At 42.9% G+C, this 16,225-nt stretch overlaps 1 protein-coding gene across 3 annotated transcripts in view; it reads right to left on the reverse strand.

The window, feature by feature from the left end:
• Nucleotides 1-1,387: 1,387 nt before the first annotated feature.
• The window catches only part of LOC132391212 (sister chromatid cohesion protein PDS5 homolog B-like), a 278,188-nt gene continuing 263,350 nt past the window's right edge, over nucleotides 1,388-16,225 (reverse strand). For 2 of the 3 annotated variants that reach the window (XM_059964116.1, XM_059964115.1), the window contains 3 exons: nucleotides 11,455-11,574; nucleotides 3,296-3,452; nucleotides 1,388-2,885 (listed from right to left, as the gene is read on the reverse strand). In XM_059964116.1, coding sequence (XP_059820099.1) covers nucleotides 2,850-2,885; nucleotides 3,296-3,452; nucleotides 11,455-11,574 — 313 coding nt within the window. In that variant the 3' untranslated portion in view covers nucleotides 1,388-2,849. Of the gene's footprint in view, nucleotides 2,886-3,295; nucleotides 3,453-11,454; nucleotides 11,575-14,518; nucleotides 14,685-16,225 lie in introns of those variants that run through there. The other variant, XR_009511122.1, reaches the window with a different exon arrangement.

Genomic DNA, 16,225 nt, shown 5'->3' on the forward strand with positions numbered 1-16,225 from the left:
GCGATTGTGATGACTCTCCTTCAACAACCACAACAACTTTCCCCTATATATGCTAATTGGATGTTTTCCTTTGATGCTCATTAACTTCAATTTTAGCAGGGCTGCTTGCTACCATACTCAGCTAAACACTGCTTCAATGTCAAGGCAGACTTCCACTCCTCACCTCCGGGAATTCAGCTCTTAAAAGTGTGCTTGGAATAAAGCTGTGGTGTAAGCAGAAGCAGTGTAGTCCTGGCAAAGACCAAACTCGGCACTGTTGAGTTCAGGGAGATGCCAATGTAACAGTACCAGAACCACATGGCTTGGAGACCTTTCTTCACCACCCTCCCAGGCTATGTGTTCCAGATTCCAACCACCCTCAGGCTGAAAATAAAAATTCCTCCAGAATTCAAAATCAATTATTACTTACTATAAACCCATGCCCTCCTGCTATGGGAAATGTTTCTACCATTAAAACATTTCTCTCATAATTTTGTATAATTCCATTAAGTTCACCCTCAGACTCCTATGCTCCAGAGAAAACCAAGCCTTTCCAGTCTGCAAATACAGCCTACACAGTCTTCTTTATGATACTCATTTATGCAAAATAAGTTGCAATTTATGTATTTTTTCTATGGAGAAACATGCTCTTCCACCTGGGCAGAAACAGACAGAAGAATTCAAAGCACATTTGTACAAGTGTTACAATTATAACAGTACAATTGTTATGAGAAGGTGAAGCAGGTCAACAATTGCAACAATATGATTGTTAGGTAGTAGCTTGTTATAAAATACATATATAAATGCTGCAATCCAACAACTAAAAATCTCAAGACTCTCTAGGAACAACACAGGAGGAAAGACGATTTTGCATTAATATCTTGTTCTGCTGGATATCTCCAAATGCTTCACAGCTGATAATGAACTGCTGAAGAGCAATCATTTTCAAGAAAACAAAAGTATACAATGAAACATATAAGTGACGCATTTTAGAGATGAATAAGATACAAGATGGCAGAAGCAAAAGTACATATAAAATATGCCATGGAGAAGATTCTACCTGTACTACTCAGCTTTAATTCCTTAAAAAAAATCAGTCCACTGTGCCAAATATTGCAATAGGACTATCCATTTTATATAACTGAATATTCATGTAGTTTACTTTGGTTTCATTCATGGCAGAAAACTCATTGGTCCTACAGAATTTCAGTATTGCTCTGTGTGTCAGTCTATTAGTATTATCAGAAAATGGATACCCCTACCATCTTTAGCATGTATTTAAAATATAGATTACCTTATTAATCTTTCACAATGCCTGCAAAGACTTCCACTGGATAGGTGAATACAATTTTGGCATTACAATCAAGCAGCAACTTGTTTAAAATACCATGTAAACAGCCAGCACAGAAAAGCCACAATTACAGTTTAATAAAAAATGATGCTGCTATTTCAAGATGCTTTAGTTGGAATAACAAAAATCTTCACATTGATTTACATTCTTTGCAGGTATTTTTTATAGCTAAGAAATGTACACACTGAAACTTGTGCTACACAATGTGCTAATTTCTTTATCACATTAAAAAAGGGCATAATGAATACGAGAATCTGTTTACACGATTGAACTGAACTTTGAGATCAAATCTTGAAGCATATTTCTAGCAGCAGCTTACATAAACCTTGTGCAGTTTAAGATACAAGCAAAATTCCACTATAGTTGACAATTTTTCTTCATTAACTCAAATAGCTATCTTTGTAAAACAAAATAATTTTAATCTGATTAAACCCAAATTTTGGTACAGATTGACAATACAGAAATAAAAATCAACAAGGAGAATATTATTGCAGGCATTTTTTAAACGATATATCAAGTGCATTTCAAGCAGAGCAGAACAGTTGTTACAATGCAGAAAGGCTCCTTGTCTCATTAATCACATACCACAATGAACAACTTTTAACATGATCTAACTCTTGGGAACCATAACTTAGGGAGGATTATCCTTCAAAATACACAAGTTTTTTTCCACTATAACAAGGCAAACTCAGTTACAGAATTTTATTGATACAGTAGATTGATACAAATTTGACAGAGAAGCTAACTAAAGGTGTACAATTTGAATGACTAATACACCATCAGTATTAAAATATTTTAGCTAAAACCCTTTTATTTTTCCAATTTTATCTAAATTTCTAGACAGTTCTGGCATCAATACTGACAAGTAAAATGCCACAAGCATTTTTAGCTGACTTCACATTTTATGCAACTGAGGACTTCCTGTCCAACAACTTCAGTGGTGGAAAGCAGAAGCAACAGAGCTGATTACAGAAACAAGTAGGTATAATCATACACTCAAGGGATTTAGAAAAAGTGACTTCCCAATAAATCTAACCACAGAAGTATGTGCTGCAGGAAATTGTAATAATGTTCTTTCCAAGAACCAGTCCCTTCTCAAATGTAGAATGCCACAGAAGGAATAACTATTAAGTATTGCTTCAGTTGTCAGCGTTCATTGTAACCAACTTTCTTCACCTACACATCTAATACACAGTTGTCTTGGTGATTTAAAGCTGTAATTGAAAGCTATACAAGCACATTTTCAATCAAAACATTAAAAAAAATATTTACAATATCATTTATTTCAATCTTTCCGTCAAGTCAGTACATTGTAGTCAGCACTCATCACAATGCACGACCACCCACAATTAATGAAATGATGTGTTTGCCAAAAGCTTGTGAACTTAGGACTGCAGACGCAAGGGTAATAGATACAAGATGCCTTCTTTAACAACCAATTTATCTGTTAAACAGTGTCCAGGCTTGAGCTGTACAGTACAATTGTCAATCTCCAATGCAAACAGAAAATATTTACTCTTCATCTTCTTTCCCTTTTGCTAGGTTTGCGTCGCACCTGCAAGATACAATATAGTTTTATTTTGAAAGTATTATACTTAATATGGCACTTAAGTTTTTTTTATATTCAAAATGGAATGTGTATTCCCTAAATTCATTTTTGAATAATACATAATTCAGAGACTCAGAACAAAGGTAATGGTTGAATAGGATTTATTACAAGATTTACCAGATTTTATCCTTCTTTTCCATGTTAAACAATTGATCCACAAGAGCATAAAAATGACAATAAAATAAGTAAAACACTAAAAAGATGCTTTTATTTTTTCTTATTTATCAACATTACAGTTACTAAAGGTTTTCCAAAACAAGTTTGTAATGAAGAATTGCTAATACCCTGGATACACATCAAGGATTTGTAAAAATAGTTATATATTAAACACATGTATATTCAATTGATAGTCATACCCTTAGTGTACTTAATTCATTTTCCTCTTCTGTGTTCACTCCATCCATTGACCCTTCTTGAGAAATATCCATATTCTCCAGTGAACTGTCATGACGTGAATCCATTTCTGAAGAATCATTTTCTCTACTGGTAGCTTGTTTTGATCTTCCTGCCCGACTGCAAAGACACAGGAGCAAAGTATTTTCAAAACCGACATGAGGAGCCCAATATAACAAATGATAAAAATGGTGAATAATTGATGCGTAATTTGAAATGTGATTCACTTCTGATTATCAAGTTCATATTTAGCATCAAAGTTTACACTCATTCTGACATTTTCAAAATTAAAATTTGTTGCGAGTAAATGGTACTCTTATGAAGGGAAGTATCTATCCTCCAGTTCTGCAGACTGCTATCACACTTCCTGTAATGCCTAAAAACCAATATGCAAGGATACACCAGTGTCCAAACTTTAGTGTTTCAGCCCAACACCAAGCATTCACATCTTAGTTTAGCACTGTAGCAACTAATGCAGAGTATTAAAATATTTGCTCTGTCCTACTATACCTAGAAATTAGGCACCCATTTTATGATTAGAACCTTTGTAGTACCTTTGGCTCACAACATTATAACCTATTCCAAGATCAATCTACCCCTTCCCTCCCTCTTCTCCCTTTTCTTCAAAGAAAATAGGTTAAACCTTTAAGGACTATGAGGGTAATTGGTCTCAATGCAAGTAAATTTATACTAACCTTTCCTGAAGCAGCGACATCATCACCAAGTGATCTGAGCAAAATCTTCTAAAAATTCAATCTGCTACTGATTTTTGTTTGAAATTGAATCATCTTAACACTGCTGTATAATAGTTTGATTGCTTTATTACTGCTCAACTTTTCTCATGAACCTTTAACAGAATCATACACTGTAACATTAAACTTCTGTATTTCTACAAGTGTGATTAGGTTTTTCCTTGGATCTGTCTACTTGCTTTTCTCACAATACCACTGGGTACAAAAGGTGAACAAAAAAATCATTATTCTCCCTTCCCTGGTACTAATATCTATCAGCAAGATAAAAGTTAAAAATTATAAGCTGTAGACCAACTATTTGTTTTGCCTGGTGACAGGCGAATAACTTCTTCCTCAATGTCAACAAGACACAGAGATGGTAATCGACTTCAGGAGAACTCACACCCTCTCCCACCCGGCTATGGCTATCCATCCCACAGGATAATGATGGTTCCTTTCAGTCAGTTTGATATGTACGTCCTGGAGTGGCTGTACAGGCCGATTCTTGACAGGCACTTCTTGCCACATACTTGGCAGGTGAGGCCTGGAGGGGCAGCAGGGGCAGAAGCTCTATTGTGGCGCTTCCTGTGCCTTTCCTTTGTTGCCTCTTTGAGTTTGTTCTCAGCAGCGTCCACACCTTTTCTGACGGTGTCTCTCCATTGTGAGCGATCTTGAGCCAGAACCTCCCATGTTGATGGGGCAATGTCTTGCTTTCTTGGGGGATTGAGCTTAAGAGTAGAGAGGTCATGTTGCAACTCTACAAATCTCTGGTGAGACCGCACTTAAGAGGATTGTGTTCAATTCTGGTCACGTCATTATAGGAAGGATGTGGAAGCCACGGAGAGGGTGCAGAGGAGATTTACCAGGATGTTGCCTGGTTTGGAGAACAAGTCGTATGAAGCAAAGTTAGCAGAGCTGGGGCTTTTCTCTTTGGAGTGTAGAAGAATGAGAGGGAACTTGATAGAGGTCTACAAGATTATGAGAGGCATAGATAGGGTGGATAGTCAGTACCTGTTTCCCAGGGCACCAACAGCAAACACCAGAGGGCAAATGTACAAAATTAAGGGAGGGAAGTTTAAGGGAGACATCAGGGATAAGTTGTTTTTTTAATATATATATATATAAACACAGAGGGTTGTGAGTGCCTGGAATGACTTGCCAGGGATGGTGGTGGAGGCTAAAACATTAGGGGTATTTAGGAGCATCTTGGACAGGCACATGGATGAAAGAAAATTAGAGGGTTATGGGGTAGTGTGGGTTTAGTACTTTTTTTAAGGATTATATGGGTCAGCACAACATGGAGGGCTTTAGAGCCTGTACTGTGTTGTAGTGTTCTATGGTTCTATAGAAAAAGGTCATTGATCAATTGCAAAGTCATCCAAAATAGCTGGTTGTCAGCTTCTGTAGCATGGACTTAGCGCACATGCAGATTGGCGCGCGCACACACACACACAGATAATCTAGGATCTTCCTCAAGTAGGATAATCTACATGGATAGTCGAGATCTAAAAGCTCAATTACAACATTTGTTTATTCTTAAAATTGGCTTAACTCTGATTGATTCTGATTGATGTACAACAGTGTTAATTCTCAGGTGGGAATCATGCAATAAAACTGTGTTACAATTTGCATGTCAATTCATTCTGACAAATACTGTGTTTTTATAAAATTTTAGTGAAAATATCTATGTAATTATAGATTATTTTATGGAAGACAAATTATTCCTTTTAACATAGTAGATAAGCACGATACAATAATTTTTATTTTTATGCAGACTTGGCCATGATGGCACTAATGGTCTTGCACTATGTTTATTAATGACTTAGATGAATGAAAACTAGTTTCAAGAGTGGGTTGTATTAGCATCTTCTTGAGGACAGCTAACTACATGCTGCTTGCACGTACCACAGCCAGTTCTATTTATCACAAATAGAAACGCCAACAATGATATATGGATTATTCTAATTTTCATTATATAGTTTAAAAGTACTTCCACTTCATCAGTTCACAACATTGCCACTGATTAAGCAGCTAAAAAAAAACCTGCTGATTCCAGTGAAAGCCAAGTGCATTAACCAGAAGGATGCAGTCCTAGTTTTAGAGATTCTGCAAACGCTGGAAATCTAGAGCAACAGATACAAAATGCCAGAGAACTCAACAAGTCAAGCAGCATCTAAGGAAATGAATAAACAATCGATGTTTCTGGCTGAGATTCTCCACTCTGATGACTGGTCTCAGAACAAGGTTTATTCAGCTCTATTTTTATTTGCTTCTGACTCACAGTAGATATAAGAATTGTAATTTAATATTGATTTTTGTTAAACAGAGATGTACTGCAACTAGTACAGTCATTTAAGTCATTTAGTAATTTAGGATGAAATGGTTAGCCATGATGCATTTTTTAAAATATATATATTTTCAAGGAAATGGCAATGTAATGATGACCAAAGTTAAAGGGAAACCCTTAATATCAAGTTAGATATTGGAATACACAACTGTTGAAGAATATTTATAAAAATTCAAGTTTGTATGTCAAAAGTAATTTATATAAGCAAAATTACTGCTAATTTAGTATTGCACTGATAGTGATGCAGAAGTCAGGAGAAATCGTGTTAATCCAAGAAAATAGCAGATTTCAGGTCCAATTTTAAAACTGTATGACACTGTGGCGACCCATTTCCTGGCGTATCCAAACCGACTCACAATTAGATAGCCTACGGGGGTTTGCGAGCACAGAGCTTTGGAGCCTCTGCGCCATGGGGGGCCAGTTGACAGAGGCTTAAAAGTGAGGCTGAAGTTTTCGAATAAAGTTTTTTCCTTCGACTGCAGTTACCGACTCCGTGTCGTAATTTTAGCGCTGCATGTAGCACACCGCTACAATTGATGACCACGACGGTCCAACCGATTTTTGGACCAGAAATGACCGACGCCGCCTCTGTTCATGCGGTTTCATTGAAACTGCCGGGTTTCTGGACACAGCGCCCGGACCTATGGTTCCAGCAAGCCGAAGCCCAATTCCACGTTCGCCAGATCACCTCAGAAGACACCCGCTACTACTACGTGGTGAGCTCCCTCGACCAGGACACAGCGGCCCAGGTCGCGGAGTTCGTACAGTCGCCCCCGGCAGACGGCAAGTACACGGAATTCAAAGCTCTGCTCCTCAGGACTTTCGGACTCTCACGGCGTGAGCGGGCTGCCCGTTTACTGCACCTGGACAGCTTGGGCGACAGACCTCCATCGGCTTTAATGAATGAGATGTTGTCTCTCGCCGACGGACACACACCCTGCCTCATGTTTGAGCAGGCATTCCTGGAGCAGCTGCCCGAGGACATACGCCTGCTGCTGTCCGACGCGGATTTCAGTGACCCCCGGAAGGTGGCAGCCCGGGCGGACTTGCTGTGGAACGCCAAAAAGGTGAGCGGGGCGTCCATCGCACAGATCACCCAGCAGCAAACCAGTCCAGGCCCGGCCACAGAGCCCGCCAACCCCAAGCCCAATGAACACTGGTGCTTCTACCACCAGCGGTGGGGCGCAGAAGCCCGCCGTTGTCGCCCGCCCTGCAAGTTCCCGGGAAACGCCAGGGCCAGCCGCCGCTGATGGCTACGGCGGCTGGCCATCGGGATAGCCTCCTGTATGTATGGGATAGAAGGTCGGGACGCCGGTTTTTGGTCGATACTGGGGCTGAGATCAGCGTTTTACCTCCGACGAGTTACGACACCCGCAGCAGGGCACCGGGTCCCCCCCGAGGGCCGTGAACGGCAGCACCGTAAGGACCTATGGCACCCGTCAGGTGCAGCTACAGTTCGGCTCCAGCCAGTTCACGTGGGACTTCACACTGGCCGCCGTAGCCCAACCGCTTCTGGGTGCGGATTTTTTGCGGGCTCACAGCCTACTGGTCGACCTGCCCAGGAAGAGACTGGTACACGCCGAGACCTTTCAGACGTTCTCCCTGGATGTAGCCCAGTTGCCAGCCCCTCACCTCGGCTCCATCACGCTGTCCGACAACGACTTCACCAGGGTCCTGGCGGAGTTCCCATCGGTTCTGGCACCGCAGTTCACAGCGGCCATGCCCAGGCACGGCATACAGCACCACATCCCGACCCAGGGACCACCCCTCCACGCCCGTGCTCGATGGCTTCCCCCGGACAAGCTCTGACTGGCGAAGGAGGAGTTCCAGAGGATGGAGGAATTGGGGATCATCCGGCGGTCCGACAGCCCATGGGCCTCCCCCCTGCACATGGTGCCCAAAGCGACGGGGGGCTGGAGACCGTGCGGCGACTACCGCAGGCTGAACGAGGCTACCACACCAGACCGCTACCCTGTGCCGCACATTCAGGACTTTGCAGCAAACCTAAACGGCGCACGGATCTTCTCCAAGGTAGATCTCGTCCGAGGGTACCATCAAATCCCGATGCATCCTGACGACGTCCCCAAAACGGCACTCATCACCCCTTTCGGCCTTTTCGAGTTCCTCCGCATGCCGTTCGGCCTGAAGAATGCCGCACAGACGTTCCAGCGGTTAATGGACGCGGTGGGACGGGACCTGGACTTCGCGTTCATCTATTTGGATGACATCCTCATAGCCAGCAGCAGTCGTCAGGAGCATCTGTCCCACCTCCGTCAACTCTGCGCCCGACTGAGTGAGTACGGTCTTACAATCAACCCCGCCAAATGCCAGTTCGGACTCGATACCATTGACTTCCTGGGCCACAGGATTACTAAAGACGGGGCAACCCCTCTGCCCGCTAAGGTAGATGCGGTCCGCCACTTCCCCCGACCCACCACGATCAAAGGCCTTCAGGAATTCGTAGGTATGGTCAATTTCTACCGCCGCTTCCTCCCTTCAGCTGCCCGGATCATGCGCCCCCTGTTCGCCCTGATGTCGGGTCCGAGCAAGGACATTACCTGGGACGAGGAGTCCGCCGCCGCTTTCGTTCAAACGAAGGAAGCTTTGGCGGACGCCGCAATGCTAGTACATCCCAGAATGGACGCCCCTACCGCTCTCACAGTGGACGCATCAAACACGGCAGTCGGTGGGGTGCTGGAGCAGCTCATCGCAGGTCACTGGCAACCCCTGGCGTTTTTCAGCAAACACCTGCGATCACCCGAGCTTAAGTACAGTGCTTTCGACCGGGAACTGTTGGCGCTCTACCTGGCAATCCGGCATTTCAGGTACTTCCTAGAAGGTCGGCCCTTCACTGCGTTCACGGACCACAAACCGCTTACCTTTGCGTTTACGAAAGTGTCCGACCCCTGGTCGTCCCGCCAGCAACGCCACCTGTCCTACATCTCTGAATACACGACGGATGTCCGGCACGTCTCGGGTAAGGACAATGTCGTGGCGGATGCGCTCTCTCGCCCTACCGTTCGTGCCTTTCCCAAGGGGTAGACTTTGAGGCACTGGCAGAGGCGCAGCAGGCGGATGAGGAGATTCCGAGTTACAGAACCGCAGTCTCCGGTTTGCAGCTCCAGGACCTCCCCGTGGGCCCAGGTGCGAGGACCCTACTCTGTGACGTCGCCACCGGCCAGCCCTGTCCAGTCGTCCCGACAGCATGGCGGCGCCGCGTTTTCGACTCCATTCATAACTTGGCGCATCCCTCCATCCGGACAACTGTCGGGATGGTTTCCAGCAGGTTCGTTTGGCACGGACTCCGCAAACAGGTCAGTGAATGGGCCAAAACGTGCATGCACTGCCAGACGGCCAAGGTGCAGCGGCACACCAAAGCCCCACCGCAGCAGTTCCATCCCGCCCACCGGCGTTTCGACCACATTCATGTGGATATCGTGGGCCCCCTGCCAGTGTCGCGCGGAGCGCATTACCTCCTGACTATCGTGGACCGGTTCACAAGATGGCCAGAGGCGGTCCCGCTCACCGACACCACCTCCGAATCTTGCGCCCGAGCCCTGATCGCCACCTGGATATCTCGCTTTGGTGTACCAGCCCACATTACCTCCGACAGAGGCGCCCAGTTCACCTCCAGCCTGTGGTCAGCTATGGCCAGCCTTTCGGGGACTCAGCTGCACCACACAACTGCCTACCACCCACAGTCGAACGGGCTAGTGGAGCGTTTCCACCGTCACCTGAAGTCAGCCCTCATGGCCCGCCTGCGAGGAGCCAACTGGGCGGACGAGCTTCCCTGGGTCCTACTCGGCATTCGCACAGCACCCAAGGACGACCTGCACGCCTCGTCGGCCGAGTTGGTATACGGCGCGCCCCTGGTCGTCCCCGGGGAGTTCCTACCAGCCCCAAGGGGGCAAGAGGAAGAACCCGCAGCAGTCCTGGGCAGACTACGCGAGAAGCTCGGTAACCTGGCCCCCATACCCACTTCACAGCACGGGCGGCACCCGACCTGCGTACCCAAAGACCTACAGAACTGTAAGTTAGTGTTTGTACGAAGGGGTGGGCATCGGCCGCCGCTGCAGCGGCCATACGAGGGGCCGTTTATGGTGCTCCGGAACAACGGGTCCACGTTCGTGCTGGACGTTGGGGGGAAAGAGGAGGTTTTCACGGTGGACCGCCTCAAACCGGCCCATGTGGACCTGGCGCAACCGGCCGAGTTTCCGGCGCCTCGGCGCAGAGGCCGACCTCCCAAGCAGGTTCTGGCCCAGACTGTGGACATTGGGGGGTGTATCGCCGGTTCTGGGGGGGGTTATGTGGCGACCCATTTCCTGGCGTATCCGAACCGACTCACAATTAGATAGCCTACGGGGGTTTGCGAGCACAGAGCTTTGGAGCCTCTGCGCCATGGGGGGCCTTTTGACAGAGGCTTAAAAGTGAGGCTGGTGTTTTCGAATAAAGTTTTTTCCTTCGACTGCAGTTACCGACTCCGTGTCGTAATTTTAGCGCTGCGTGTAGCACACCGCTACAACACTACAGATTTTATTGTGCTTCTCTAACTATTGGGACCATTTAATTCCCATTGATACAGAAACAGGATGATTGGTCAAGCTTTCAGACAATTTCCTTATCACTCAAACATCCTAACTCAAAGGAGAAGGGTTGCGCATGGGGATGGCAACCCAGCCTATAAAAAGCCCAGTACTACAGAAATACCAACAGAAGCTCCAAATAACTTCATCCCTGGAAGTGGAAGAATCTTTAATAGGCTACACCTTGAAAGATTTGAGAGACTGGCCTAGAACAGAGCACTGAGCTGTTGTCAGTGTCTTATACCCCAGTAGTGGTGATGGGCTTTAGAAGACGACTAGTTTTGAATTTTGAAAACAAAGTCTGATCTAGAAATTTTCAATTTCCAAATTATCAAGGATCAAATATATTTATTTTTTCATCTAAGCTATTACCTGCAGAGGTATAAAATTGTGTTCAAAATATTAATACAATCTTTAACAAATAGTATACATCTTCAATTTCAAAGCAAGTTATCACTTACAAGTTTTTCTTTGGCTGTGATTGCGATGTAGGTGAGGCTTTGGGTGGCCGTCCTCGTTTCTTCTGTGGTGTTGATTCCGTCGATAAAGAGTCATTCATATCAGATTCTGGAGTTTCTATTCTATAATACAGATGATTGTAACACTTGGTATTATTAGCTCAGTCTATTAAAAAGCTAATACTACAACTTATAATTAAAATACATTCAAATTATATGAAAGATTTGACTTACTGATATAAAATTAATGTAGAAATTAGATTATAAAGTTAATCAAAAGTAAAATACTGCAGATGCTGGGAATACTCAGCAAAGGGAAAAGTTACGATTTCAAGTCAATGACCTTTTATTAAAACCATAATCCAACTACAAAAGATTAAATAGCATAAACATCATCAGTTGAACTTTTCAATCTTGTACTCTTTCTTTGTTGTCATTTTCAGTTTTCATACTTTTGGATTAAGTTTTTTTAAAATCCATTCTAAATTTACTGTTAGCTCAATTTTTAAAAACTTTTAAAAGTTTGCCTCTCAGCCTCTTGCAGTTTAGCAAATAGCTAATACTCCCCAATCTAGGCAACATCTGGTATGGGAAATGCAAGACATCTGACTACGAGACCATATGAAGGATTGTGGGGACTGCTGAGAGGATCATTGGGCTCTCTCTTTCACCATCAGTAGAGCTGCAAACGCTTGGCCCTAAGCATTGTCAAGGATTCTTTCCATCCATCCCACAATCTCTTTGACTCCCTTCCATCACACAGGACAAAGAGCAAGATGAGAAACAGCTTCTTCCCCTAGGCCATGAGACCACTGACCATCCTGCCACCACCCAGGTCTCATCACTTGTGAAGAGCCAGTAGTGATACACTGTTTACTTTTGAAACATGTTGTGAAAGCACCTAATGCTAAATGTCAGCCTTTTGGAACATATTTTATTATTTGTTAGTTTAATTGTGGTAATATTACTTTATGAGCTGTGTGTAAGTTACATGTACTGTGTTGAGCACCTTGCTCTCAAGGAATTTGTTTGTTTGGCAGCATGCATGTATACAGTTCAAGTAAAGCTTGAACTTGATCTCTTGCACTTACTCTGCACCATCTCCAAAGTCCCACATCACAGAACAGTACAGGACCTTTTGCCCAAGATATTGTGCCAACCTTTTAACCTACTCCAAGAACAATCCAATCCCATCCTTCCATCTTTTCTATAGTGCAGTGACAAGAGATGCAGGCAATACTCCAAATGCATCTGCAATATGACTTGCCAACTTTAGTACTCAGTGCACCATCAAGACAAGCCTTCCTTACCGTCCTATCCATATGCATTGCCACTTCCAGAGAGCAATGGACACGCTTTCCAAGATACCTTTGTACATTAATCATCCTAAAGGCTGATTTATACTTGTGTACGCTGTAACCCTGATTTTCACTTCTGCGTCGCTCTACGCCATAGCGAGCATGCGTTGGTGTGCGCCAAAACACTAGTAGGCGGTGGAGTTTCTATGCCACTGTGTTGAGTTTCTCTGTGAGAGACATGGACGAGGAAATGCACTTCAAACATTTTCGCATGTCGGCAGGTAGATTTGACGATTTGGTTCATCTATTTTGCATTGGTGTACGCATAGCCTACAGACTTGGCGGAGAAGAAGCAACCTGAAATGCGCAGGAGAAAATGTGATGCTACCAAGTGGACCAATCACAGTTGTTGCGGTCTGCATCACCATAACGTGTGAGTAACTTTTCTAAAGAGGTACACGTCACCCTACTGCGTAAGGTACAGCATAGGGTACACGGCACCTACAGCATAGATGCGACGCACAAGTATAAATCAGCCTTAGGAATCTTGCCATTTACTGTATGCTTTCCTCTAGCATTTGACCTCCCAAAATGCAAAATGTGACATGATTAAACTTAATCTACCATCTCTCCACCGAAATTTTGAACTCATCCATATTCTGCTGCATCCTTTCACAACCTTCTTCACTATCTATATTCCCACCAATTTTTGTGTTGTGTACAAAATTACAAATCAGACTAGAGGAAAAGACCAGAAAAGTAAAGCTTTGGAGATTTAACAAGTCTCCTTGAACTATGTAGATCTGTTTCAGCAAGACGTAGTTCAGAATAGACTCATAAATTGTTGCTCCATAGATTTAATAAACACAAAACTTTTCAAAGAATAACTCCAGGTCTACAATCGTGACAAAGTAAGAATACAATCTTGTAATCAAAAATACTAGTCAAGTGAGGTCATAATAACCATTTAGATAGCTGACCATGTAAATACAGCAGTACCAAATAAGGGCAAAGGGAAGCAAATACAAACATCTGGAGCTGGGAAATTACAGATATTATATTGAAACTTAATATACTCTAATTGCCAATCCTACACTAGTTTCCTTATTCCTCAACATTTCCATCAACTCCCATTCAGAATATCGCTGACATTCATCTTTGCACACTAGAGTCAATTTACGGTGGTCAGACAACCTACCAACCTGCACATCTTTGGAATGGGGATTGGGAAGGGGAACCAGTGCACCCTGAAGAAACTCATGCATTTTCACAGGGAGAACATGCAAGCTTGACAGACAACAATGCAGGTCAAAATGAAATCCAGCTTGCTGAAGCTGAGAGGCAGCAGTTCTAGTAATTGTGTCACTGTCCTACCCCTAAATTAGGTCATAAAGGTATTGAGGGAGATGGGGAAAATGGGAGGGAAACAAATGTGGGTGAGACCAGTATTAAGTAAGAGGAACGCATGATAGTCCTATCGTTTCTCATGTGGTATTTTGGCTCAGTAAAGGTGCATGATAGCAGAACTATATGAGGCAGTACTAATGTAGTGATGCCCCACCTCCCCATTCAATTTCTGCATGTGAGATATATGCAAAAGATTATTTTGCTAAGGTGCAGATACAAAGAATAGCGCTGGGGATAGGGTAAAGGGGGATGTGCAGTTCAATTAATTATCTATGGGGCACAGAATGAAGAGATATGACTGGGCTGGGTGTGGAGGAGGTGGGAGTCCTGAAATATTATCAGCCGGAATTAGGTGTAAATACCTGCCAGAAAATTGTCACATCAGTCTTAGTAAGAATGGTCCCCTTTAATTAGCTCCAAAGCAAACCTCAACTCTTCATTCCAGTGATTCTTCTGCGAGTGTCTCAAGCCATCAGTGGACAAGTGCAAGTGTGACACTGTTGAAGTACTACACACATCCACTGGCCTCTATGCACATTGTAAGAGGGAAATGGCAAATCAAAGTTTTGAAACCAGACAAACTTATAAAAATGTCACAACCACTTTTATTAATTAGGTTTCTGCATTAAAGTGTTCACAGCAAAACAAAAAATGGCATTTTTGAAAGATTTGGACTAATTTGTAGAGATGTGTGTGACCAATTTGGCATGTTAGTTTAACTATTTAATACAAACACTTCCATTTCAGTGGAGACACCATGCCAGGTAATAAATTAAATGAACATATTGATGTATAAATGATCAAACACTGATCAAAACTTCCTGCTGCTTGTGTGGGGGGTATTAAAAGTATGAACTTAATTTCATCAACTTTATAAAATACTGAATGTTTATCTTCCTCTTTGGATGAATGGCACAGCTCTATATTTTCTAGTTTTTCACCATTGTGGAAGTACTTAGCACTACCCATTTTAGATTTAATTCAATAACTTGGTTACAATGAAATTTATTTGAAATCAATTTTGCCCCCCATTCCTTGATATTTCTAATCTAATAACTTGCAAATAGTGTGCCAACAATATTATTTAAGTACTTGGAAATGTGGTTTCATTTCCATCATTTTAAAGGCATGTAAATTCATCATGTGCCATGTTGTATTATTATGGTCTTCCATCTGTCTAAAGCCCGTGAGGAAGACCCCTTTCATGCTATTGTTATTATTCTTTTTCTCCATCCACAACCATGATGGTTCTTGGCAAATTTTCTACAGAAGTAGTTTGCCATTGCTTTTTCTGTGCAGGCTCTTTATAAGACGGGTGCCCCCAGCCATGATCAACATTCTTCAGTGGTCGCATAACCAGTATTTACAATATGCACCAGCTGCACATATGACCTATCCACCACCTGCTCCCATCACTCCCTGATCGGGGGGCTAGGCAGATACAACACCTTACCCAAGGGTGACCTGTAGGCTGTAAGCAGAGGGAATGTGCACCTTAAGCCTCCTATGGCAGAGACACATCTCTACCAAAACACCTACATACAAATTCAGTTGATAAAACAATTAAGTTCAGATGTTAGAAACCCAAAACAAAAAATCAAATGTTGGAAGTGTTCTGCATGTCAGACAGAAATCATGAAAAGAGAAACAGTGTCAATGTTTTGGGTCAAGGATCCTAAATGAGAAATTGAGGATATCAGCAGATATTAAATAGGAGAGGATGCCCTACTGAATGCACATCCTATCGGCCTTGTTGAATACGGATTTTAAGATTTTTAGTAAAATTTTGGCTATTAGATTAGAAAATATATTACCTCGGATTATTTCTGAAGATCAGACTGGATTTGTTAAAAATCGCTATTCATCTTTTAACATTAGAAAATTAATTAATATTATTTATACTTCATCTAAAATACCAGAATGTGTCATTTCTTTAGATGCTGAAAAAGCATTTGATAGAGTTGAATGGCCATATTTATTTAATACAATGCAACAATTTAATTTTAGTTCAAAATTTATATCATGGATTAAATTAATATACCATAAACCCTTAGCTTTGGTTTTTACCA

This window comes from Hypanus sabinus, chromosome 3 (assembly GCF_030144855.1).
Source record: "Hypanus sabinus isolate sHypSab1 chromosome 3, sHypSab1.hap1, whole genome shotgun sequence".
Taxonomy (NCBI): Eukaryota; Metazoa; Chordata; class Chondrichthyes; order Myliobatiformes; family Dasyatidae; genus Hypanus; species Hypanus sabinus.